Source organism: Populus nigra, chromosome 14 (genome assembly GCF_951802175.1).
Source record: "Populus nigra chromosome 14, ddPopNigr1.1, whole genome shotgun sequence".
NCBI lineage: Eukaryota > Viridiplantae > Streptophyta > Magnoliopsida > Malpighiales > Salicaceae > Populus > Populus nigra.
Genome location: NC_084865.1, coordinates 3,785,859 through 3,812,153, shown reverse-complemented (window position 1 = coordinate 3,812,153; position 26,295 = coordinate 3,785,859). Strand labels below are relative to the sequence as shown.

Below are 26,295 nucleotides of genomic sequence, written 5' to 3'. Positions count from 1 at the left end.
GAGGAGTTTATCAAAACCCATCCAACTTCAATGTCCCAGATAAGCCGAAGCAGAACACCCCATCTCTCTCTCTCTCTAAAACCATGTCACATCCCGGCGAATCTACCCGAAATCCGACGGGATTTTCCGTCCCAATAAGTAACACAGACCCTCGAGTCCCACTCCTGAACCTCTCAACTGTCCGTACGAGAATGGATTCACTTCAGCAATTCCTATCAGAATCAGTCAACAACAACACTTTAATCGGAAAAGATCAGATGGACATGGTCTCTTCCGAGATCTCCTCAGCCATACATGAAATCATTGTCAACGCTGCTGCTCTTCTCTCTTGTAACAGCAGTAGCTCACAACCCTTTACGCCTCAGCCGCCGGTGGATAGTTCTGCAATAAAAAAGGCCCAAGTTTTGAAAGTAGAAAATAAAGAAGAGGACAGTGAAGTCGTAGAACTTGATGCGGTAGAATTGCTCGCCGAGCATGTTCATTTTTGTGAGATTTGCGGAAAAGGGTTTAAAAGAGATGCGAATTTGCGTATGCATATGCGTGCGCATGGGAATCAGTTCAAAACCCTTGAGGCACTAGCTAAGCCTGATAAGGGTAATGAAACGATATCAGCTTCCTTTGCGGGGAAGACAAAGTTTTCTTGCCCTTTTGAAGGCTGTAATAGGAACAAGAAACATAGTAAGTTCAAGCCATTGAAGTCGGTGATTTGTGTAAGAAATCATTTTAAGAGGAGTCATTGTCCGAAGATGTATTCTTGTAATCGGTGCAACAAGAAGAGTTTTTCGGTTGTTACGGATCTGAAGAGTCATTTGAAACATTGTGGGGAGTCGAGATGGAAGTGTTCTTGTGGGACTAGTTTTTCGAGGAAGGATAAGTTGTTTGGTCATATGGCTTTGTTTGAAGGACACATGCCTGCTGTTGTTGGTGAAGAGGAGGATAGTAAGGCCAAGGAGGTGGGAGTTGGCGGCGCGGTGGATATGGAGGAGGATGAAGAAGAAGAATCGGTTGTAAAGGGAGATAATTTGGGTGGGGATTGTAATGATAATGAGTTTTTTGAGGGATTGCTTGATGGGTTCTGTTCCATGGAAGGGTATAGCTTGCAGGATGTATTGGGGTCTCCTTTTAGTGGAATCGAGGAGTTTTGTGGTCTCAGGCATTGATTGATCAGGTATATTTTCTCTGTTTTTTGATTTTGGTCATTGCGTCTGTATATATGTACTGTATTCTTTGTAACAATAAGCACATTTTATCAGTCTTGTAGTTGAGAGCATAGTAACATACTGTATTTTTTGCAGTAGCTGTGATTTTTCTGTATCACTTATCATTTCCAATAAAAGTTTCCTCTTTTTTACTTATTTGGGCTGTGATTAGCAGTTGTTTAATTAATTCAGTTACATTTTCCACCAGTGAGTTCTTACTCTATTTCACTTACATTGATTGTTTTAGTTCTAGATCACATTGGTTATTGTTAATTTGTGCTGTGTGCTTGTATCATCAGTAGGCTCGACTCGATGAAAAAAAGTGCTTATAGATCACTGTTTAATTGTTTTAAAATTCTGTGGCCATCTAGTTTTGATGAACGCAGAGGGAAGTGTTTTCAATCTATCAGAATAAAATATTTCAGCTTTTGAAAGGTTAAATCAAACCAAAAAGTTCTACCGTGTTGATTGGAAATCACAGTTTCAGAAGTTATTCGGTTGATTAAAGAGATATTGATGCAAATAGTCTACTGTTTGTTTCTTATGTATGTGGGGGGATGGATGCTATCTCCCTTGAAAGAAATCACTGCTTTCTAGAGGGAGGAATGGAGCTAATATTAAAAGGTTTTGTTGAATAGAGTTACTATATATATATATATATATATATATATATATATATATATGTTTTCACCTCTCTCTGTTTTCTAGAAAGAGGGCTATCTTCTTGAAGAATGGGGCCTCTTCTCTAGAACGTCTGGAACACGGCTACGGTGTCTTTTTAAAAAATTTTAAATTTTTTTTTAATTAAAATTTAATATGATTTATATATTTTGAATTATTTTAATGTATTGGTGTTAAAAATAATTTTTAAAAAATAAAAAAAATTATTAACATATATTTTAACATAAAAAATTATTTAAAAAGTACCACAATCATATTACCAAAACGCCCTCTTTCTCTTTCCACAATAATTCAAACACGCAAGTGAAGCTTTAGCATCCCAGAAAGGGGCAAATGAATTCCACAGTAATTCACCCCTCAGGAATTTGTTTGTGTTTCAAAGAAAATTGATTTTTTTTTATTTTTTAGTTTAAATATATGTTTTGAATATGTTTGATTTTGACAAAAAAAAAAAAACAAATATGCAACCAATTATCAATATTACCTAAAAATCTAATTAAAAGAATGAATAATTAAGAAAGGGACAAGAATCGACAATGAAAGGTTACTCGAGCAATCTATATTGGAAGAGTACGTAGTTGATTTTAATCAATGAATCCATAGCTATTGATTATAAAATCCCATTATTATCAACTCGACAGTTAATATTTGTTATTTTTATTTCGCATTAAGATAATTATGAACATTAGTATTTTCTTAACACATGTAGAATAATCATGATCAATTTTGAAGTGAGGCATAATCAACCAAAAATTAATATAAATTAAAAGATGATAAATTGTTAACTATTAAATCCTTATTGTGTTTAGACTCTTCCTTCTTCTATATATTAATTTAAGGTTAGTGTTGATAATTTTTTTAAAAAAAAAACAATGTTTTTTTCAATATTATTATCATTATTTTTTAAAATTATGAATTTAGATTGATCAATTATCAAATCTCAATTATTATTCAAAAATTTGGTAATTAATCGTTATTTTTTTATGAGTTTGCATGAAGAATCATTATTTGTTTACAACAACAATTGTTTTTACACTAATTTTGAAAACAAATCATGGAAAATAATAATAATTTATTGATGAAGTTTATCGCTACTCGACATCGCGATGATCTTAAAAAAAACAAATATCTGAAATCTTGTTTTTAGAAAAGTAATATCTTGATTAAGGAGTCATCTAATATTATAATCATTAAAAATTCTAAATGATTAATAAAGATTTCATGATACAAAACTGGTTACGCTAAGAGGAACATACTATTACTTTTAAAGTGTCTTATCTAAGATAAATTACATTGCTGATTTTGTCTTAAATTGATAAGGGTATATTGTATTATGTTATCGATGGTCTATCTATAATATTCTCGATTCTAGTATAATTAAAAATTCAACTAAAAATACTTTCAACTTTAGTGTTGCTAAGTTTCATATGAAGAAAATGTATAATATTCATGGTTTTTCGTATTAAGCTAAGAGTTATTTCTAAATCTATTGCTATTATTTTTATCTCTTCCATTAGTGAATATTAAGAGTATTCTTAATTTTGATATAAATGAATATAAATATTCCCGACTCTAATATCAATAAACATTAAGAAGATATTCCTAATTTTAGCATTGCTTGATATTAAAAAATTAGTATTCCTTACTTTGCCGTTAATAAATATATATTTAATTCTTTTGAATTAAAATTTTTTATTTTTCTGGAAAATTTTGGTATTGTGTTGTTATTTTTTAATGTTCAAGGTGATGGCTCACTATAAGTCCATTTATCTCATGGGTAACAATTTTTTTTTTTTCGATATTGTCTTGACGATGTTGATGGTTTTATTATTTTTTAAAATTTGAAAATGTGGGCCCAATGAAATAAAGTCCAAAATACATGCAACAAAATATTTTTTTATGTTTTTGTAAAGATGCCAAAAAAAATGCTTAGATATGCAAGAATAATAATGTTTTTGTTTTTTTTGGTACATAAGAATGTTAAAACAATGCTTTTTTGTACAAAGCTAAAAACATGAATGAATGATTTTTTTTTTAGTGCTCTTGGTCATAAAATATTTTTTTATATGAGCAAAGTAAATTTAAAAACCCAAGTAGAATGCACAGCCCATGCAAAAAAGCATAAATAAAGCCCATCAATTAGCAAACACAGGCCCAAAAAACAAAACACAGCCCACATGTAACCTGGCCCACACGAAGTCAGCCCAGCACAGTAACATAGCCTACAAAACTCACACAAGCATAAAATGAAAAGCAATCAAAATAACCCAACGCCTAATCTAAAATTCACTCACGCCAGCCTGCACAAAATGCCACTCTCCAATTTAAAACCTCTCATAAACATGACCACACGCCCGAACCCTTCATTTCTTTATTTTTTAGGCTTGTTTTTTTTTTTGTATCTTAAAAATAATTTTGTATTTTAAATTAATATTAAAAATAATTTTTTAAAATAAAAGTTTTTTTTATCTTGAATCATTTTATAAAAACAAAAACTTTGAAAAATATTAGTATTACCAAACACCAATTCAAGTATATCAAGAGATAATCTTGAGGAGTATAACTAAATTGGTTAAATTTTGAATTTGATTTTTAGAGTTTATTAATTTAAATGTTATAAATCTTAAAGTCACTGAAAACTTATATGAATGTTAACTTTATAGTATTGGAGGATTAGTTGAGATATACATAAATAAGTTGACACGAATGATTAAAAACAAAAGAAGAAGAAGAAGAAAAGAAAAGAGAGATACCTTAAGAAACGTTGCCCCTACACCCTTACATACCGACACGCACGAAAAAGGAAACCTATGGATCATCATGCATTTTACAGTGGGGATGTCTGGTTTTTGGTTCCAACGGGTATGAGAAATAAAAGCATTCATGGAGAACAGGGTGTAGAAACTTAAGAAAAACTTACAGTGCATAAAGATAAGGAAAAGAGAAGGCCAACTTCTTATATGTTAGACAATTGATATTTTAACTCTAGTGTTTCAGTTTGTCTAAATCAAGTATTGTCTGTTTTCTTTTCTTTCATTTCTGTTTTGATTTGGTCAAAGTAAATCCCTTGTTTTTCTGAAGTTGTTGCTGAGTTAGTGGCAGCACATTGTCCACTACAGAGTTAGTGGTACCACATTGTCCACTACAGTTAGTGGCTGTTAACTAGGAAAGTTTGTTAAGTTTTCTCATGTATTTAAAGACATGCAGTTAATAAAATACTCACTGAGACATTTTATCAAACACCTTGTGTGTAGTTCGTGCTCTTCAATACTCAGCATTGTTGTTCTTGATTGTGCATCCCTTCACCTGCACAAAACAACAACATAATTCTTAACAGTGGTATCAGAGCTCTCTTAGATCTTACAGGACCAAAACATTTTTTTCAAAAATCTCAAAAAAATGACATCCAACAACCTACTTTTAAACTCCCCCATTATATTCACTGGTAAAAACTACCACATTTGGTCAGTGAAGATGCAAGCTTTTCTTGAAGCTTATGATCTTTGGGAAATTGTTTCCGAAGACAAACCAATAGCTCCCTTACCAATAAATCCCACTATGGCTCAAATCAAGTTCAGCAGTGAGGAAAAGGCAAAGAAATCCAAGGCAAAATCAATCATCCAGAATTCTATGGCAGAAAGCATTTTCTACAGAATTATGACATGCAATTCAGCCAAAGAGGCTTGGAACAAACTAAAAGAAGAATACCAAGGCAGTGACAGAACAAGGCAAATGCAAGTGCTAAATTTGAAGAGAGATTTTGAGGCACTTAACATGTAAGAAGATGAAACAATCTCCAAGTATTCTGATCGAATTTCACTAATTATCAACAACATCAGATTACTTGGAGAAGACTTTCCTGACAGCAGGATTGTGGAGAAGGTTCTTGTGACTCTTCCTGAGAGGTTTGAATCCAAAATCTCCTCTCTGGAAGAATCAAAGGACCTCAGTAAAATCTCATTAGGTGAACTAATGAGTGCTCTTCAAACACAAGAGCATCGAAGAACAATCAGGCAAGATAGATTGACAGAAGGAGCCTTTTATGTGCAAAAACAACAAGCTGTAAAAGGAAATAAGTTGCTTAATCTGAGAAGTAAAGGCAAAAATAAAGGGGGCAACACTAGTGAAGGTTCAAAACAGAAGAAGTTTCCTTCTTGCACTCACTGTAAAAGAAACACACATTCAGAAAAATATTGCTGGTGGAGGCCAGATGCAATTTGTGGAAATTGCAAGCAATTAGGGCACATCACAAAGGTCTGCAAGTTTAAAAATTCAGACCCAAAACCTCAACAAGCTCACCTTGCGGATGAAGTTGATACACAGGAGGAGCAATTCTTTGCTGTCACTTGTTTCTCAACAAATGATTCAGCTGATACTTGGCTTATCGATAGTGGATGCACACACCATTTATGTAATGATGCTGGAATGTTCAAAACCCTTGATGAATCTTACAAATCCAGAGTAAAGGTTGGCAATGGAGAATTTCTAGAGGTCAAAGGCAGAGGGTCAGTAAATGTTCAAACAAGTTCAGGTATCAAAATCATTCCTGATGTGTTATTCATACCTGAAATCAGTTAAAATTTCTTGAGTGTTGGACAAATGATGGAGAAAAACTATTCTCTTCAGTTTAAGGATCATAAATGCACTATCTTTGATCCTTCTGGAGAACAAGTGTTCTGTGTAAAGATGAAAAACAGAAGCTTTGTTGTTGACTGGGATAAAGTATCCAATCATGCATATGTGAGTGCTACTCAGGATATTTCAAATCTTTGGCATAAAAGATTTGGCCATTTCAATCAAAAGGGCTTGTCAATTCTGAAACAAAAGGAAATGGTTGAAGCATTGCCCACATTGAATGGTGAGCTTCAATTGTGTGAAACATGTCAACTTGGCAAGCAATCCAGGCCACCATTTCCTAAAGGGCAAGCAGGGAGAGCCAGCCAAAAGCTTCAGCTCATCCACACTGACGTGTGTGGACCTATGAAGACAACCTCATTATGTGGTAACAAGTATTTCATTCTCTTTATTGATGATTATACTAGGATGTGTTGGGTGTATTTCATCAAATTTAAGAGTGAAGTAGTTACAATCTTTCAAACATTCAAAGCTTTAGTTGAGAATCAAAGTGACATGCTAATTAAATGCTTAAGATCTGACAATGGTACTGAATATACCTCAAATTAGTTTCTTGAGTTTTGCAACAGTAGAGGCATTGTGCACCAGTACACTATACCATACACACCACAACAAAATGGTGTGTGTGAGAGGAAGAACAGAACAATAATGGAGATGGCTAGATGTCTCTTACTTGAAAAGAAAATGCCAAACAAATTATGGGCAGAGGCAGTCAATACCTCTGTTTACTTGCTGAACCAATTTCCAACCAAAGCACTGGAGGACAAGACACCATATGAAGGCTGGAATGGTGTCAAACCTGCTGTAGATAATCTTTGAATCTTTGGCAGCATATGCTATTATCATATAGCTGAGCCAAAGAGGAGCAAACTTGACAACAAAGCTCAGAAGGGAGTTCTTGTGGGTTATGGAATAACTACCAAAGGATACAGAATCGTTTGCTTACAAACAGATAAGGTAATTCTCAGCAGAGATGTGAAGGTTGATGAAGCAATCACATGGGATTGGGAACATCAGAAAAATATGATTTCTGATCAACCATTCACCATTCAACCTCAGCTGGTAGCTGATGAATCGGTGGATGACTTTCCAGTTAGAGGCACAAAATCATTTGAAGATATTCACCTAAGATGCAACATGGCAATTCTAGAACCAACCAGTTATACTGAAGCTCAAGAATTTCCAGCATGGAGGAGAGCAATGGAGGCAGAAATGGAAATGATCAACAAAAATGCAACATGACAGTTGATTGAAAGGCCTAAGCATCGCAAGGTGATAGGTGTAAGATGGGTTTTTAAAACAAAACTCAATCCAGATGGGTCAATATGCAAATACAAGGCTAGATTGGTGGTAAAGGGTTATGCTCAGCAATATGGTGTGGACTACCTAGAGACCTTTGCTCCAATAGTAAGGTATGATACTATTAGACTTCTCATTACACTTGCAACACATAACTCTTGGTAGATTCACCAACTTGATGTCAAGTCTGCCTTCTTGAATGGATTTCTTGCTGAAGAAATCTTTGTAGAGTAACCCGATGGGTATGTTGTTAAAGATAAAGAAGATTATGTGTATCTACTGAAGAAGGCCTTGTATGGGTTGAAACAAGCTCCCCGAGCTTGGTATGACAGAATGGACACACATCTGTTTCAACTTGGGTTCAACAGAAGCTAAAATGAAGCAACTTTATATGTGAAATCATGTGGTAACCATTTTCTAATTGTATCTATTTACGTAGATGATATGTTCATCACAAGAAGTGAACTTGGAATGATCCAAGAGTTCAAAGACGAAATGAAGAAGATGTTTGAGATGTCTGATCTTGGAATGATGAACTACTTCCTTGGAATGGAAGTGATGCAATCCAGCCATGACATTTTTACATGCTAAAAGAAGTATGCTTCAGACATCCTAAAAAGATTCAAAATGCAGGATTGTAAACCAGTGGGGACTCCTATGACAACAAGTATCAAGCTTAGCAAGGATGATGAATCTGAAAAAGTGGATGAAAGTTTCTATAGAGGCTTAATTGGCAGCCTTCAATATCTCACAGCAAGCAGACCTGACATATTGTTTGTTGTGAGCATTCTTTCAAGGTTCATGCATTCTCCAAAGGAGACTCATTTTATTGCAGCAAAAAGGATACTTAGATATATTAAAGGTACTATTGATCTTGGTATTTTATATCCAAGATCATCAGAAGGAGCTGTGGAACTAAAAGGCTATACTGACAGTGACTGGGGAGGCTGTATTGATGATTCAAGAAGCACTTTAGGGTATTTATTCTCACTCAATTCAGGTGTCTTCACCTGGAGTTCAAAGAAGCAAGAGACAACAACTCAGTCCACTGCAGAAGCAGAGTACATTGCTGCTGCCGCTGCTGTCAACCAAGCAATTTGGTTGAGGAAAATGTTAAAGGATTTGGGACATGAACAAATTGAAGCTACTAAAATCATGTGTGATAACAGTTCTGCAGTATCAATTTCAAAGAATCCAGTCTTTCATGGACGTACAAAGCATATCAAAATCAAGTTTCATTTTATTAGAGAAGTTCAACAATCTAATGAAGTGATGCTGATTCATTGTTCTTCCGAAGAACAACTTGTAGATATATTTACCAAACCACTGCCTAAAGAGAGATTTGAGACATTAAAACAAAAGATTGGAATTTGTCGTCAAAATGTCAAGGAGGAGTGTTAGACAATTGACATTTTAACTCTAGTGTTTCAGTTTGTCTAAATCAAGTATTGTCTGTTTTCTTTTCTTTCATTTCTGTTTTGATTTGGTCAAAGTAAATCCCTTATTTTTCTGAAGTTGTTGCAGAGTTAGTGGCAGCACATTGTCCACTACAGAGTTAGTGGTAGCACATTGTCCACTACAGTTAGTGGCTGTTAACTAGGGAAGTTTGTTAAGTTTTCTCATGTATTTAAAGACATGCAGTTAATAAAATACTCACTGAGACATTTTATCAAACACCTTGTGTGTAGTTCGTGTTCTTCAATACTCAGCATTGTTGTTCTTGATTGTGCATCCCTTCACCTGCACAAAACACAACAACATAATTCTTAACATCATATCAAGGAAGCATACTCAAAATGACCTTAGATTTACATGATGAAGTGAGGGTTACGGGGCTCCATGCCTACCACAACAGTGAAGGTTTTCTGGTTATTTGATTCCCACACGACGCCGGAACTTTCCAGTTTTAAAAAACCGACGACTTGAAGGCTCAGTGGAGAGTATCAATAGTAAGCCTCCAGTGTTTTTAGCTCAGATGGAACCAGGGCTGCAAAAGGATAAGCACTCCAGTCTTTCTAAAATGTGAAAATATCCAGTTATTCCCGGACAATTTCATAACTAATATATCATATGCAGAGACCGGATTAAATTAATTCCTTGAATTTTTTTGGAAGGTAAACTTGTAATTATATTGTAATAGTGAATAATAAACTAAGTCTATTAACAATTGTTTTTCTCTTTTGTTCTAGCTAAGTAACTATGATATTTATCATGTTTCTGATGTAATTAAAATAAGGATTACAGTGAATATTCAAGATTTAAATTTTTACTCTATTTAAATTTAATTTATTATTTAATAGATAAAAAGTTTAGATATTTGTGTATTGAGTGCTATTAATATTTTTTTATATAAATATTATTAAATAATAAAATTATAAATGTTATACTAATGTCAATATTGTACTCAATAAATATAAATGTTTTACGTGTATGTGTGTATTAGGTTAGATTTCAGTCGAGTTTTGAATTGAGTTCAACGATATTCATTACCAAATAAATTAATTATACAAAGAAAAAATCTACTCATTCACGTTAATTCAAGTTAGTATCTTTCATATTAGAATTAAATTGCCATCCCAAAATTAATAATAATAATAATAAAACAATACATCCGAATCACTATATATATATATATATTTTTTAATAAAGAAGTAAACAAACTAAAACCAATAAAGTGTTGGTCTAACAATTAAATCACTGCTATATATATTCTTTTAAAAGTGAAAATACAAGTTTGATTTTCAGAAAACATGTTTATTGAAAGGAATAACCATGAACCTCAAATGAGATTAATCTTACCGTTTAAAAGGATAAAAACTAAAAATTTTAACCCCTAAATAAACTATCCCAATATCTTCTGGACAAGACCAACAAAGAACAAACACCGTCAAGATGTCAATTATAGAACTCAAATCATGGACTTATGGCATGATTTTTTTTTTCCTGTTTTTTATTTATTTTTCAATTTTGGTTACGATCTCTCCCGTTTTGTTATTTGTTTATAGCCACTTTCTTACAGCAATGTTTTCTTTTCTTCCTTTTATTTCCTTCCTCGAGCAACCAAAACTTAAATAACACAGCTCCCAAACTCCTTTTATTTTAATTTTAGAACTAGTTTGTTTTTTCATTTAAAAATGTTTTTGAAAAAAAAATATTTTTTATTTTTTCTTTACATCAAATTAATTTTTCTTGGTGTTTTCAAATCATTTTAAATGTATTAATATCAAAAATAAATTTTAAAAAATAAAAAATATTATTTCAATACATTTAATTTCAAATAAAAAATAATTTTAAAAATCAGCCTAGTAATAAGCTTAATCCCATGAGTTTTAAGGATATTATCCCAGGACTTTTCCAAGATTTGTTGTCACTCTATCTCTATAACTTCCATTCAAAACAACGAACTTGTTCTGTTCACCACCTGACCATGAGTCACATGTTATTCGAGTACGCTTGTTGTACGTACTGCAATTTGCAAAGAGAAGAAAGATTTATCTTGTCGATTAATCAACAATGGCTAGATAGGTTGATAAGGACCACTATCCACTTCTATTGGAGAATTGTATGAAGAAGAAGAAAGTCAGTCAATAAAATGATCACGAGAGCATTGCCTTTTAATCTTACATATATACCCCTCTCAATCTCCTTTCCAAGTTGACCACAACCTTCTGATGCTTTTTGAAAGCCAGCCCGTGATTTTGAAGGGAAAAAGTAGTCTTCATCTTTTGGCATCGATCAAAATTGTCACGCAGCAGGTTTTGCTATAAATATATTTTGTTCCAGACGTTCTTTTCAGATACTATACATCTGAATAGAAGAATATATAACAAGTCTAGATATTAGTGTGCATAATTCATGTCACCTTCACTAGATCAAGCCTTAGAAATGGTAGGAACTGATTATCTTGAATGGGGTATGGATGTTGAAGAATGGGAGGATGATGACTTGGAGCTGCGTCCACCTCACTTACAGGTGGAAGAAGTTCGGGATCATAAGTGTGGTTTTCCTGTCACCTACATTAGTTTTCCATGTCACCCTCTAGAAGATCGTTGCGATGGCGATGATGATAGTGATGGTGATCAAATCACCAAGCATTCTCATCCAAGATCAGAGGGAAAACTGGTTAAGAGGAAGCCAAAACTGTTGAGTTCTATAATACTGATGGTGAAGGCCATTATAAGGCTGTTGATGATAGCAGGAATGGATAGGAGATAGAGATATACATGCTTTAATCAAGATTGACGATCTCCACATGATTTTACATTTCTAATCTGGAGGTGTCCACAGCTTCCTATTAGCCAGTTTTTTATGAACCCTGTCTGTATAGAGAACTTAAGTTCTGCTATATATTTTGCTTTTAATGTATTCATTTTTTTTTTAAATTAACGTGGTTTATATATGTGTAACTAGACTAATTTCACAAATTTTAAAATTAATAATTAATTAAACTTTTGATTACCGTGAACTCATAACCATTAGAGATAGTGTATTCATATTTGAGTTTATTTATCGTCTTTACTGGATTTTGTTGAAACTTGGAAAGCTGAAAATAAAGATATGTTAAAGTTTCAGATAAATTAAAACCGACTTCAGATGCATAAAATATTACTTTCAAATCATTGAACGATCACCAGGAGATAGAACCTTGTTTCATCATCGTGGAGCAGCTGCTTGTCAGCGTTGTGGATTATATAGAGTACGGGTAGATTTAATTAGTAATCAAATATAAAAAAAATATTAAGAATAAAAAAATCTTTATTAATAATAAATATATTTTATATAAATAAAATCAACACCGTATATAACTATCCTATTTGTTAAATGATATATTCACTGACAAGATGTTACTTAGATTAGTGAGGAGATTTTCATAATTGCAAGCAGTGCATCATACCAGTCCTAACTTCTGCCTGTATTGGCAAGATCCCATCACAATTGAACAGGAAAATTACTTCGTAGCACAGATTTTTAGAAATACATTTCTTGTATTTATCGAGAAAAAGGCTAATATCCTCGTGAACTTCACACTCTAAATCTTACAATCCTCGTTAGATTTTCTTACGTCTTTTAACAAACATGAAAACTATGCCCTGCATTCTAAATACAATTACGTACGAAAATATATGTGCATAAACCTTTCCTTGGGGATTAAGGCTGATAAAAGTCTTAAATTTCAAGCTCTCTAAATATTCAGCACTTTTAACCCTTCAATTGGGTGAAGTTGGACCATCAAAACTGAGTTCCAGGAGATGGCCTGCCAAACTGAAGTTCGATCACAGATAATAATACTTTGATACTCATAATCACTGCATCTGCTTTTTCGATAATTTAAGGCAGTTTTTTTCTTCTTTTGTAGGGAAAATTAAATCTTCAATGAGAGACTCAATGTTTTGACAAGTATGCGTCCCGTTGCCTACGTACAAAGATTCAAACAAAAAACAAGTAGACTCTTAACGGATTGCATGTGCCCCTTATGTTTTCTTTCTTAATTACAACAAAAGTTTAGTAATTTTTCCATTTTTTCCTTGTGTAGACATACCTAAAATAGAAAACAGAAACATTTCTGAAAAGTGGTGTCAACTATTAAAGCACAGATTTAACCAACTGTCTGGAACTAAAATGCAAAGATTCAATGAATATCACATGTTCACAACTCACAGAAGATACTTTTGCAAGTGCATAACCTTATTTCATCAATGCACGCATCATGAAGAAATGAAGGACTTATCAACGGAGTGGACTGCAGTTCGATGCACTTAAAAACATCATATTCTTGTGATCAGAAAGTTCAGAACATAAGAAGTCCTATAATTTCTGCCTGTTGAATTAAGGTTCTGCCCGGCAATGTTGAATGAATGGCTATGTCTGCAACTCCTGACAGATTCATATTTTTGTTCTACAGTTATTTCTAGGAAACATCCTCCATCCACAGCTTTCGTTATCGACACTGGTACATCTATCTATTGCACGTTAATTCTAATAGGACCGATCGAGGCAAAGTATAGAAAGACATCACGGATATAATGACAAACTTAATTAGTACTAATTGGAAGTTTCAATTACGTGCTTTTAGAGCAGACAGCCTCTTAGGACCAATGCTTGTATAAAAACGAAGCCTGTTATTGTTTCGACTTTCGACGGTACCAAATTCTGGGCTCAGCTAACTTCAACATTCTCTAAGTAGATAAACTGTGGATAAGAGTCTGTCAAAGCTCTGGCAATGAAAGACACTGATTATCTTGAACGGGGCATGGATGTTGAAGAATGGGAGCATGATGACTCTGTGCTGCCTCCACCTCACCTACGGGTGGAAGAAGTTAGGGATAATAAGTGTGGCTTTCCTGTCACCTACACTAGTTTTCCATGTCATCCTCTAGAAGATCGTTGCGATGGTGGTGATGATAATGATGGTGATCAAAGAACCTTGCATTCACATCCCAAACCAGAGGAAAAACTAGTTAAGAGAGAACCAAAACTGTTGAGTTCCATACTATTGATAGTGAAAGCCATTATAAAGCTGTTGACGATTGCAGGGATGAAGAGATACATGCCCTAATCACGACTGCTGTCGACATGATTTTATATTTGTAATTGTAACTAGCAGTTGTCTTTCTTCTATTTCTTGCAAATTGAACCTCTCCATTTGAAGTTCTTCATGGTTTCCCTACTAGCCGGTGTACCGGTGTAGTTCAAAGTTTGTTAATATATTAGATGCAATTATACTTTGTTTATCATTATAATTAAAAAATAATTAGTATGAACTAGTAATTAATCGTTATAAAAAGATGCTAAATAAAAGACATAATAGGAAAAATTAGAATTTATACATATTTAAATCTATAAATTAAAGACAAAAAAATTTAAATAAATTATATTTAAATTAAAAAAAATTTACTTATTCAGATACTTTAAAATAATAATTTTTCTGTTATTGTTGTAAATATTTTGTTTTTAAAGTTACTTGCATAACTAGAATGTATATAATATATCTTCTAAAATTTCAATAACACCATCTTGATTTATATGTATTTTTAAACAAAATTTTTTAATTAAAAAATATAAAACTCAAATATCTTTTAAAAATATAAATTTAAATTCTAAATTTAGAAAAAAAAATTAAAACATAAAATTAAAATAAAAAATAAGGTAAGGAAGAATGTATAAAAATCTAAAAAATTCTAGTAATAACTCTTCATTCATTTTTTTAAATAAATTTTAAAAATTAAAAAGTGAATTGATTAGCTACCATTGATTCCCCCCTCTCCTGGTCACAACAACCCGGAACAAATGCATTAATTGAATCCTTAGCTAGTCACGGGATTAAAAGGAAAAGAAGTTGGATACTGAATATAATGAATAAATTTTAACAAATTATGTATGAATAAACAAATGAAAAAGAAATTCATAATAGAATAATATTGATGCTTTCCATCATAGTTAAAAAATACCTTTTGAGTTAGGTTTGATCTAAAATTATGTTCCAAGCAGCGTTTTATGGAAAAAAAATTAATTTTTTTTATTTTTAAATTATTTTAATGTATTAATATTAAAATAATTTTTAAAAATATTATTTTAATATATTTTTAAGTAAAAAATACTTTAAAAAATCTCATCACCAAATACCCTCTCGATCTGTTTACTTTAAGCCTAATCTTAGATGGAGTTTCATTTTAAAGTAGAATTTTTTCTAAAGAAAATTGGGATAACCTATTATATTTATGATTCTAGTCTTAGATTCAGAGGCAGATATGAATATATTTTTCATTGTGTTTGTTTCAAAGAAAATAGTATTGATGCATATAATTACGTACAGCCATTTGTATTCCAGTCTCTTACCTCGTAGCTTTGCCTTTGAGGGCTAGAACACTCTAATCCCACTGACTCGAACTCTTGCTAGTAAGGTTCGAACGTAGACATGCATGCGCTATAAATATATGTGCACAGTTAATAAATTGACATCTAGTTTCATACACCCTTTCAAAACACGCACACACAAAAAAAAATAAAAAATAAAAAATAAAAGTCTTGAATTCAGGTACATGTTAGGTTGATTTGAATATTTTTAATATTATATCACTAATATTAAAAAAACATTGGTTTAATATTTTTTTTAAAGTATTTTTTTTTAAAGTTTAGTTGCGGTTGTCTTTCAAAGTATTTTTTACTTAAAATATATTAAAATAATATTTTTTTTAATTTTTTAAAAGTTATTTTTAATATCATCGCATCAAAATGATTTAAAAATACTAAAACAATATTTATTTGATGAATTTTTTTTAAAAAATTTTTTAAAATGTAAAAATAAACAGAATTTTAAATCGCTGAAACGTGCTACCAATGACGCATTAAACAATAAATTTAACATTGGCTTCCTATAAAATAAAAATTCTCATTAAATCTAAAAAAAGTCAGTTAATTAAAGCGCTCAACAGTCTTCACGAAAAGAGAAAGTTCAGAAATGAGTCCATTGAGGAGGTAATATATATGTGATTGAGATTAGCGACATCATGAAACCATTTAACTTTATTAAGAACGTCAGCCATGCCATCACTAAAGAAATGGCTACTTCTACTTGGTAGTGGATCATATGCTCTCGCCTGTAACCTTATCCACAGAGATACAAGGCTAGTTTAGGTTCCCCTTATAAATACCTCGTATGTCTTGATGCAAAGAAGCACACAAAAACACTCTTAAACACTTGACTGAAGCCATGCCATCAATTGAAGCTCTAGCAATGGCAGGTGTGGACTGTGTGGACTGTGGCATCAACTTTGAAGAGAGGGAGCTTAGAGATGTTGAGAAGACTCCGCAGTATCTTCTAGCCGATGAAGGTGAAGAAGGGGATCTGAGAAGTCATGAGAAGGATAAGTTGATGGGGGAGCAATGGCGAGTCAAGACCAAGATGGAAAGTTCAGTTACTAATATCGTTTCAACCATTCATGGTCAATATAAAAAGCTGTGATATTATGTTTACATCTACATATATGTATTTAGTTTGCAGAATTCCGCTTGTATTATGGCCGCATATGAAAGGAAAATTTCTTGATGTAATATATTCAAAAAGAAAAAACGTCAAAGAGAAACATTTCTAGGCTCTAGCTACATCTCTGTGTCTATACTCATTAAAAATAATTATTAACAATTAAAATCATGCAAAATTAAAGTACTTACTATCATTATTGGAAAAGAGATTCTGGGTTGATTTACAAATATTATGGTGTAATTGTTAAGGAAGTTTTAAAATATTCTGCCTTCTTTGTTTGAATTCATACTAGAAGAACCAGGTCCATTTCTATCTCTGCTAGCTATTTGTCTTCGGGTTCCATATAATCATGACTGCAATCGTGAAAAGGTTGATGCACCCACCGCCTCACAGTGGCAGTGTCTTGCGGCTTGCATGAAGCTTTTCTTGTTCGATAAATTCTTCGCTTTCCAGGCTCCAGCAGGGAAATTATGAGAGTTTAGTAGATACAGTGAGTTGATTGTGATCTCAAGTAAAAAATTTGCAACATCTTGTCGCAGCTCTTTCCAATCACAAAATTTCAACCGCATCAGGTTTTCCATGACCACTTTTGGCTTGTAGAACTTGGTAAAATCTTGGAGCTTATAGGTGCTGCCATTATTAGTCAAAGCATCAACAATAGCACAGAGCAACAGTCCTGGAACTATGGACCATTGACTTGGAAGGGAGACATTTGTTGATGCAATGAAATGGAAATAGAAAATCTCCCCTCTTATGCTTTATTTATTACATTCAGTTATATTCGAAAACATATTGCTGCAGTAGTCTGATGGAGCAAGATTCTTGAAAACAAGGGCGAAATGACGTGGAAAACTTGGTGGAAGCACGGCTGGCATAAGCCGAAGCTGGAAGCGCCCATTTTCTTGGGTTAAATAATAGAGCTATGAGCATTAAACTTCAAGTACAGAGTCAATATCAGCGAAATTAAAACGGTGGTGGGAGAAACCTCGCAGACGCCCACTATATTAACATCAAAATATGTTTCATCTTAGACAAGATGGGAACACACAAAGGACGACCGAGGAGCTTATATAAGCAACTATAATGTAAATTATGAAATCACAATTTTTTTTTTTTTACTTCATATATCTGTTTTCATTCGAGGAAAACATCAAGCTAATGTGAAAGGGAAGTGCATATTTTTAAATCCATTGGGGAATTTGTTATCTCATCTTCCACCAGATAACTCAATAGCATCTTGGTTATAAACCGAATCTTCTCCCCAGTCAAATCGTCTCTGCAATCTTTCGTATTCTTGCATGCGTGTAACTTCAACGTGCTGCCATTCTTCCCACCTCTCAGCTAGCCCCTCTCCTTCCAGCATCCGCACAACCTCTGACATTGCTGGACGGTTCTCTGGTGATGCTTGGGTACAGAGCAAGGCGACTTGTATCATCATCTCCACCTCCTGGATGTTGTAGTTTTTATTTAGGTTGCGATCGACAATAGCATCCAGTCTTTTCTCCCTCTCCAGCTTCTTGACCTTCATAATCAAATATCCCAGTACAACGAAGAGCAAGTCAGAAAGGAGCAGAACGTGAATTAAAACCATGCTAGAAAGCGTAGAGAGTAGAGACATCTGCAAATGATGTCATAACTCCATCCAAATTAAATTTACTTACAGGGTTTTTGACATTTGAGTCATGTAAGAGATGGAAAATTTAGGCGGGTCGAGAGAGTTGTGCATGCAAAGAAACCAATACAATAATGTATCACTGTAATTAGCTATGATTATCTTACATGGTCAAGCAATAAGACATCATCCTCTTCTTCCAGACGTGAAAAGTCAATTGCCCGTTGACCTGTAACAAGCTCTAGAAGCATAATACCATACCCAAAGACATCGGTCCTTTCAGATGACTTGCCAGTGGACAAGTATTCTGGTGCTATGTGGCCCATTGTCCCGCGAACTTGAGTTGTCACATTGGTCTTTCTCACATCCACCAGCTTCGCAAGGCCAAAATCCCCAACAACTGCTTCAAAATCTTCGTCCAGTAGTACATTAGCTGCTTTCACATCACGATGAATAATTTTAGGATTGCAGTGCTCATGAAGGTATTCCAGCCCACGTGCTGCACCTAAGGCCACTCTTTTTCTGGTTGTCCAATCTAAAACAGGCTCCTCGGGTTTACGTTCTGCAGGTCAAGATCAAAATTCAAATGTCGCTAGAAAATAGAAATGTATTGCAAAAAAAATTGTAAGACCATATATAGGCCTATGAATTGTATTTTCACTAGTTGACATTAGATATTACAAGAGAAACAGGTACAATTAATTCATCAAACAGACATGATACATAAACTCTGATGCTGTCCGGATGTTCATAGGTATCAGCTTATCCTTATCCTACTCATGGGTTAAGGAGTACCAGAACCAGTTCAATGCTGCCAATGATCATTACAAAATGTCAAACTCTTTTTTTTTTCCTTTTTTTTTTTGTCAAATATAGGAATTTCATAGCTAATTATTGATGAATGATTATTGAGAATTTGCTACTAGAGTTTATCCCCTTTTTTTTTTAAAAAAAAAAAGGAGGCTGCCAAGCAACTGCAAGGGCTTACTTTTAGCTTCTTTGTTCTATCATCTTGTCCTGAATCATGCATATAAAATTGGGATTAAAATTCTCTCATGTTCGGATCATGTTCCAAATTTCACAATTTATTATGAATTTAACACTTTAAGATACGTGAGAAGGAAAAAAAATATTAAAGTGATTATATTCTTTTCCATTTTTAACATGTACTAAAATAATGTGCATTAATTCTGAATTTAGCGGTTTAGATTTAACAAACATGACCAAACATGAGAGGAACTCAATTTATAGAAAATGATTAATGACAAATACCTCAGCTGTAGATGGTAGAAGAAAACAGTTAAATATATTAACACTTCCTCTCAAAATCCAGCACATAAATAATTAATACCTCTTAGACAGTAGGCCACACTTAAATTCTGCATGAATGGATACACCAAGAGGCGTTCTGTAGTTGTTGTGCAAAACCCTATCAGACGTAATAGGTTCCTGTGAACAGCTACACTTATCATCTCAACTTCACGTTGGAATGCTGCATCACCCCCAGGACTTTCAAAATCAGTTAAACGCTTAACCGCAATTTTGGTATTATCAGCAAGCACTCCCTTATAAACCTTTCCAAAACCTCCCTGTCCAAGGATATTTTTTTCACTGAAGTGGTCCGTTGCAAGCTGTAGTTCCCTCCATGAAAACCTTTTTAACTGACCGAATGCTATTCTTTGATCCACTTCACCTAAACAAATGGTAAGAAGAGGGTTCATGAAAAAAAAATATTGAGTAAGTAACTTCAATTCTTCAATCATAATTGAAAAAGATAATAAAAGGTAAGCAAATATTTTTCATTTTGTATACATTCTCAAACTTTCAAGACTTTTAGATAATAGAACCTATGCTCACCGATAATTCAAATCAAGAAATTTGCACCAATCAATCACAAATAAACACAAATATTAGATTCCATGTTTAGCCAAAAGTCAGAAATGTTTATATAATTAGAACAGTTTTCAAGCAGGCAGGATTTTTCAACAATTTAAACCTTTGAGAAATTATCTGAATCAAATCCAACAACAGGATGGCTATAAGTACTAGATTTCATTTCATGATAGGACACAAACTGATTACTAAATTTCATCCAGATGGAAAAGTAGTTACTGTGGTACCCATAAACGCATACATGTTATAGCAAACATCATATAGTATCATAGATCACAACATCATAAGATATACATGGATTATTTACATGAGGAAAAAAACAATCATAAGATAAAAATCAATCGAGCTAAACCTCATTCTCCTTGGATTGCAATCTAATTCATCCATTTATTAAAAAATGAGTCAGCCAGGTTACAACATGTTGACAGTATATGGGCTTCTGGGCTAGATTTCAAAACTATCATAAAAGCATCTTTATTTAGATAAAAGGGAGCTCATTTCTTTTCTTCTCATAACATGCTCAGTGACTCTGATTCGGATAAGTGGATGAGGTTGCATTAGCCAAAAATATGAACCCAATAAAGTGGCTAAAAGGTATGCATGTTGCATGTGCTCATCAACCATTAACTACTAAGTAAAAAATATCTTCCAATGCGTAACAATAAAATTCAGTTACAGGAAAAATATGCGACAATGTTAAACAGTATTTTTCACTAATCCTTGTTTGTCTTCAGTAAATTGTATAAATTAGCTAGAGGATGGGTACACAAGATAAATTCTAAAGCCTGTTATTTAACTTACATATATTTTCCAAAAAGTGTAAACTAAATGTCAAATTCCATGCTAGTGTAACAAAAGTAAGCTAGTTGAGCCATAAATTGAACCTTCAATGAAAAGAATTTTATCACATCAACAACAAAAACTTGGCCAAGTCAAGTGAGCTCATCAGAATAGAAATGAAAAAACAAGACTGGCCAAAATTGTGACATGATCTATTAAATCTATTATTTCTACGCATGTAGCAGAAAGTAGCTGCAATGCAATTATTTTGCTATGTGCTTAAAGCAACTCAAACCTGCAACATCTACAAATACTTCACGTTTGTAGCCTTTGTGTCTACCCTTGCAAACAAAAAATAGCAAGCCTCCAAAAAGAAAAAGAACTGTGAATCCTCCCACAACTCCAACTATAACTCCAGTCTTTGACTTATGCGAACCACCTGCTAACAGATGAAAGGATTAGCAATTTGCTTCACAAAAACATAACCTTAACGGATGTAGTTCAAAAAACATCTCCAATAAATAAAAAATACTAGTTAATTACCTGAATCGCTATTATGAGACTCGCAGCTATGCAAATTTGGTCCGCCACAATTTAAGTGGTTTCCTGTGAAACTGAAATAAGTGAATGCAATTCAAATTAAGTCAAATGTTGACAGTTGCAAGACATACCACGCAAGCACGCACACATCCACAAAAGAAACAAATGAGAAATTTAAATGAAAAAATTAGGAGTAGAAATAGCACTAATTCCATTCATACTTGTATTTAGGAACTTGGAATAAATGATCTGGAATTTGACCACTGAGATTATTTGAATTGAGCAGACTGCAAAGAAAATTTCAATCATGCCATTAAAATCTTGAAACACAGCCATGGGTTACAAAGCTATAAAATTCAAGAGTCAATTATTGAAAATGTGGGACCATAAGAACAATTTAGGAATATTCCCGTCTGGAGTCATAAACAAAACACTGCTATCTCGTATCACCTAGGCAATGTGCAGGACATCATTACTTACATGTTGATCAAGTTTTGAAGACCAGCAAGTGATTCAGGGATAGCTCCACTGAGATTATTTTGACCCAATGTCCTGGTTGCATGATAAGAAAATCTTACTGATCATGAAAAAGTTTGGAAGAATGCTGAGATATATCTCATATACCTCAAAGAATAAAAAGAGCAGAAGGTGTCACTTACAGAAATTGTAGCCTTTTAAGATTGCCCAAGGAAGACGGTATTTCACCGCTTAAACGATTATTTTCCAAATCCAAGCTGGTTAAACTTGTCAAATTTCCAAACTCTTTTGGTATCCCACCAGTTATGCCATTCCCTTTCAATGTTCTGCATTATGAATGCAATCTAGTATATATTAGTATCCACTCTTAATGTTTAAACTCAACACCTCAGAAAGTCCATACAAAGGGATGTAACTAGAAGCTTTATGAAGCACAAATAAAAATATCCTGTCAACCATATCATCTCGAAAGCATTTCCACAATATATTTAACGTTTTGCAAGGCTAATGCGAAAATATTGAAGCTTCAAGTTGCAGCTATCTACATGTATATATCTATCAGAGTCTGAGTCTATTATGGTACGGGCATGGTTATGTGTATTGGTTATCTATATGCAATGTGTGTGTTAGCATGCACCAGGAAAGGGGAAAAGGTCAAGCGTAGATGAAAGTTTAGAAAGAAAAGGTTGTTGTTGTAATGCAGGATTGAGAAAGGGGCAAAAACACCTAGAGTGGCTGTAATGACATGACCCAAATGAACTAATGAAGTGATTACCATAGACCGAAATTCTAAACTGGGAAGATTTCTCTACCACCATCCCAAAGTAATCAAATTGAAAATTTGCTGCCCGTCAAAGTCCAAAAGGTTGAACGAACTCTTTTCCTCAATTACCACTGAAGTTGTAGATCCTCTCCAATCATAGATGTTCGTATACAATAAGAAGTGTCCACACTGATAACTTTCCTCTCACGCCCTAAGTTGTTTCTATCATATGCTTTGCTTGTCAATTACCCATAGATTTCCAACAATTTCAAAATGATCCAACTGCAGCATCTCATCCTTCTAGCAATCTTATTGTTTGGTGAGGCAAAGTCAAAGCTAAGACTATTTTCCACCACGTAGATATGCATTAAATGAAGTTGATAGCAAACGAATTGGGTAGACATTGTGAGACAAGAGATAACAAAAGATAACATATAGCAACACATATGATAGAGGAAACTAGTTTCAGCTTTCAAATAGAAAATGATATAATAACTAAAGTCACAAAGCTGTTTACGAGACAAGTTCACATCCCCGTGTCATGGTAATATCTGCTAGGACAATTGAAGACCGTAACCATTTTTAGCCTAAGAATTCCAGGAGAGGAGGGGAGAGATAGGCTGCATCTTCCACACTAACAATTTCTTACATTGTTAAGAAAACAAACTTAAGTAGTATTAATGAATAGTTTCTGTAACTCCATTAGAAATGCCATATTATTGGGGATTATCTTTTGCGCATGTGCACACAGGGCGCTAGCATCTCACGTGTGATTCAAGTTTTTTATCACTACTGATTAAAACTCATAAAGTTGCTTTTGAGAATGAAATGCACCTAATTTAAAAAATTCTTTTGCAAAAATGCCCTGAGAAAAAAAACAAATTCATCAAAAAAAAAATCTATAATTAAATATTATCTGCTGATTATTACAACATGCACAATACGTACAGTGTATTAAGAGTCTTTAGAACTCCTATCTTAGGAGACAAGGTCCCAGAACAGTTGATGCCAGACAGCGTTCTGCAAATGGGTGAAAATATAAGCATATCCAATGTGAAAGATAAAATGTAATTCAACCAAAGAACAAAATATTGCAGGAATACTAAATTATTTTATATGAATCTATCATCTGGAAACAGCTGAAAGAAGAGGTAAAACCACATCAAAGAAAACATACACAGAAATGACATGTTCATTACTGTCACAGATAACATTCGTCCAAGTACATGGAGTAACTTGATTTGGGTTCCAATCTTTCAATTGATTGTCTGGAACATTCATCGAAAGCTTCAATGCAGATAGGGCATCTCCTGTAACCAAAAGTACAATTATTTAGCATCTAACCAGGTTACCATCTTAACTATTCAATCAGTAAAGGAAAGTGAACTTGCAAAAGCTTAGTGCAAAAATTAAATCAAAGAAGAGGGTAAATGGCAGCATTCTCAACTTCCATTATATGTTCATTATATCCATCTAATCATCGAGGTCATATTTATTTATATCTAGAACACGAGTGCAGATGCACCCTAAGAGAGAGGTCATATTATCAGACAAAGTGGTCATGGATTGAGAACCCTTTCAACCACAGATGGATATTCAGATGTAATTTAGCCTTTTCATCCTTCTCACACAGATTCTGCATAAACAAATATTTCTCAAGCAAAAAAAATACAGATAACAGGAATGGCATCAGTCTGGATGTTTGTAAGTGTCAGATCAATTTGAAGAAAAACATTGACCAGATTGTGGTTTGCTTCATTTGTCATTTATCATTGTCTTAATGAAGTAGAAATGGCCCCAGCAAGTAAAAACAGTAAATTAGCTTATCAAAGAAGGACAACATACCTTGCAAGTTGGACAATACAAAAGACTGCAAGTAAGCCAATATTAAAGCTGCAAGAACCAGTTCCATCTTCATTGACATCATCCCAATTGCTCAATCCATTGAAGCACATGAACCCAAATGAAGATACAAGAAAAACTCATCTGTGCAAAAATGTCAGCATTTTGAGTCATAAATACTTGGATTATGAGATAATGAATGCATTGGGCGAGAAAGTTCACTAATACATAAGGAAACAATTAAGCTGATCAAGTTTTTTTTAGATACTGATGTGGTTCATATGATAATAGTGAATTAGCTTCATTGGTTGTTTCTCTAATTTTTGTAAATGGGCACTACTGCCTTGGTGCTTCCATCTACAACTCAAAATGGGCACTTGCGTGATTCCATAGATTCCCTTTTAATGGATTCCTTTCTTATTCTAATCTTAGCAGGAATCTTTTTTTTCTCAATTAATTAGTCAACAAGGACAATGGTTTGTTTATCATTTGCAATCTCTCGATGACCAAGGTGGACCAATGTGTATGTAACAGTAAACTTTACATGCGATCATTCCAATTATCAGACAAGATTTCTTCAAGATTTTTCCAGAAAAAAAAGAAGACTTCATGACTAATTTAAGAAGTGATTAAGTCAAAACAAAAACAAGGAGGCAATCACAAATAGGGTAAGAGACCTTATGACTTCAAATAATATATACCTAAGACTAAACAAGAGTTTGACTAATTTAAGACTTCATTTTTCACATAAAAATTCTAGATTGCAGTTAAGTCAATGAGTCTGCTCTCAGGTCATAACATAATTTCAATGGAATATAACTAGTTCCAGAGAAAACAAAGCAAGGTATCATTTCCATTTCCCAACAAATCTCCCTCTAATTCCCAAAGAAAATGCAAAGAATCATCCAAACAGAACTCTAAATCTATTAATTATGGCTTTTAGCACTTAGTACAACACAATTAAAAAGTGGAAATAAAAACACAAAAAAGGAGAAGCATGAACTTTCAAACTAATCCTAACCATTCTATTGAATTCAAAATCACAATTTCTTTCTGTCCTCACATTTTCTCAGAAACCAAACAAAGCTTCAAGCTTCAAGCTTGGGAATCAAAACAAAAGAATCCAAACCCAAAAAAGAAAACATACCAGAGTCATAAACCATGTATTTGAAAGAACTGAAAGGGGCCTCCTTTAAGAGAAAACAGAACCGAACTTTAAGTGGAGGAGGTATCAGGAAAGGTAAAGTGCTTAATGGTTGAGAAAACGTAACAGAGCTAGGGCTTTTTGTGAGTCTCAGAGATTGAGCTGGCTTGATTTGCAATAGCCAAACTAGTGGGTCAATATCTGTCTGGCTGTGCTTGCTCCACTTTACAAACTAGTGGGTCTAGCAACAATGTTTACAAAGTTTTTAACAGCTAAAATCTACACAGAAAGTTGTGTCCTTTTGCTCTCTCTGTGGGTTATTATGTTTACAGTTGTGTAATTTTGCCATTAGTTTAACTTGAAGCAAACTTTTGCAATTATTAGTGCTCCCTCTCTTTCTACATAAGACTCAAAAAAACAGAGAGGGGTCCTTGGGGGGTCCTATTT

The 26,295-nt window shown here is 33.6% G+C and overlaps 2 protein-coding genes across 2 annotated transcripts; one reads left to right on the top strand and one right to left on the bottom strand.

Moving 5' to 3' along the window:
- On the top strand, nucleotides 1-1,355 carry LOC133672523 (protein SENSITIVE TO PROTON RHIZOTOXICITY 1-like). Its single transcript, XM_062092956.1, has one exon. The coding sequence runs from the start codon at nucleotides 84-86 to the stop codon at nucleotides 1,158-1,160; it is 1,077 nt and encodes a 358-aa protein (XP_061948940.1). The 5' UTR covers nucleotides 1-83; the 3' UTR covers nucleotides 1,161-1,355.
- Nucleotides 1,356-17,772: 16,417 nt separating this feature from the next.
- On the bottom strand, nucleotides 17,773-26,118 carry LOC133673090 (probable LRR receptor-like serine/threonine-protein kinase At5g10290). The gene is made up of 12 exons (XM_062093729.1): nucleotides 25,852-26,118; nucleotides 24,708-24,848; nucleotides 24,040-24,172; nucleotides 23,811-23,882; nucleotides 22,282-22,425; nucleotides 22,103-22,174; nucleotides 21,844-21,909; nucleotides 21,626-21,696; nucleotides 21,378-21,521; nucleotides 19,761-20,102; nucleotides 18,577-18,971; nucleotides 17,773-18,319 (listed from the first exon to the last, which is right to left on the bottom strand). Exons 2-12 carry the CDS (start codon nucleotides 24,787-24,789, stop codon nucleotides 18,005-18,007), a joined length of 1,836 nt encoding a protein of 611 aa, XP_061949713.1. The 5' UTR covers nucleotides 24,790-24,848; nucleotides 25,852-26,118; the 3' UTR covers nucleotides 17,773-18,004.
- Between the last annotated feature and the right edge of the window lie 177 nt (nucleotides 26,119-26,295).

Excerpts from the sequence above, each read along its gene's own strand:
- LOC133672523 (XM_062092956.1), top strand. The coding sequence starts at position 84 with ATGTCACATCCCGGCGAATCTACCCGAAATCCGACGGGATTTTCCGTC.
- LOC133673090 (XM_062093729.1), bottom strand. The coding sequence starts at position 24,789 with ATGATGTCAATGAAGATGGAACTGGTTCTTGCAGCTTTAATATTGGCT. Across the intron at positions 22,175-22,281 it reads CTTAAAAGGCTACAATTTCT|GACATTGGGTCAAAATAATC; the intron begins GTAAGTGACACC and ends TCATGCAACCAG. Across the intron at positions 18,320-18,576 it reads ATGTCTTATTGCTTGACCAT|GTCAAGAAGCTGGAGAGGGA; the intron begins GTAAGATAATCA and ends TTGATTATGAAG.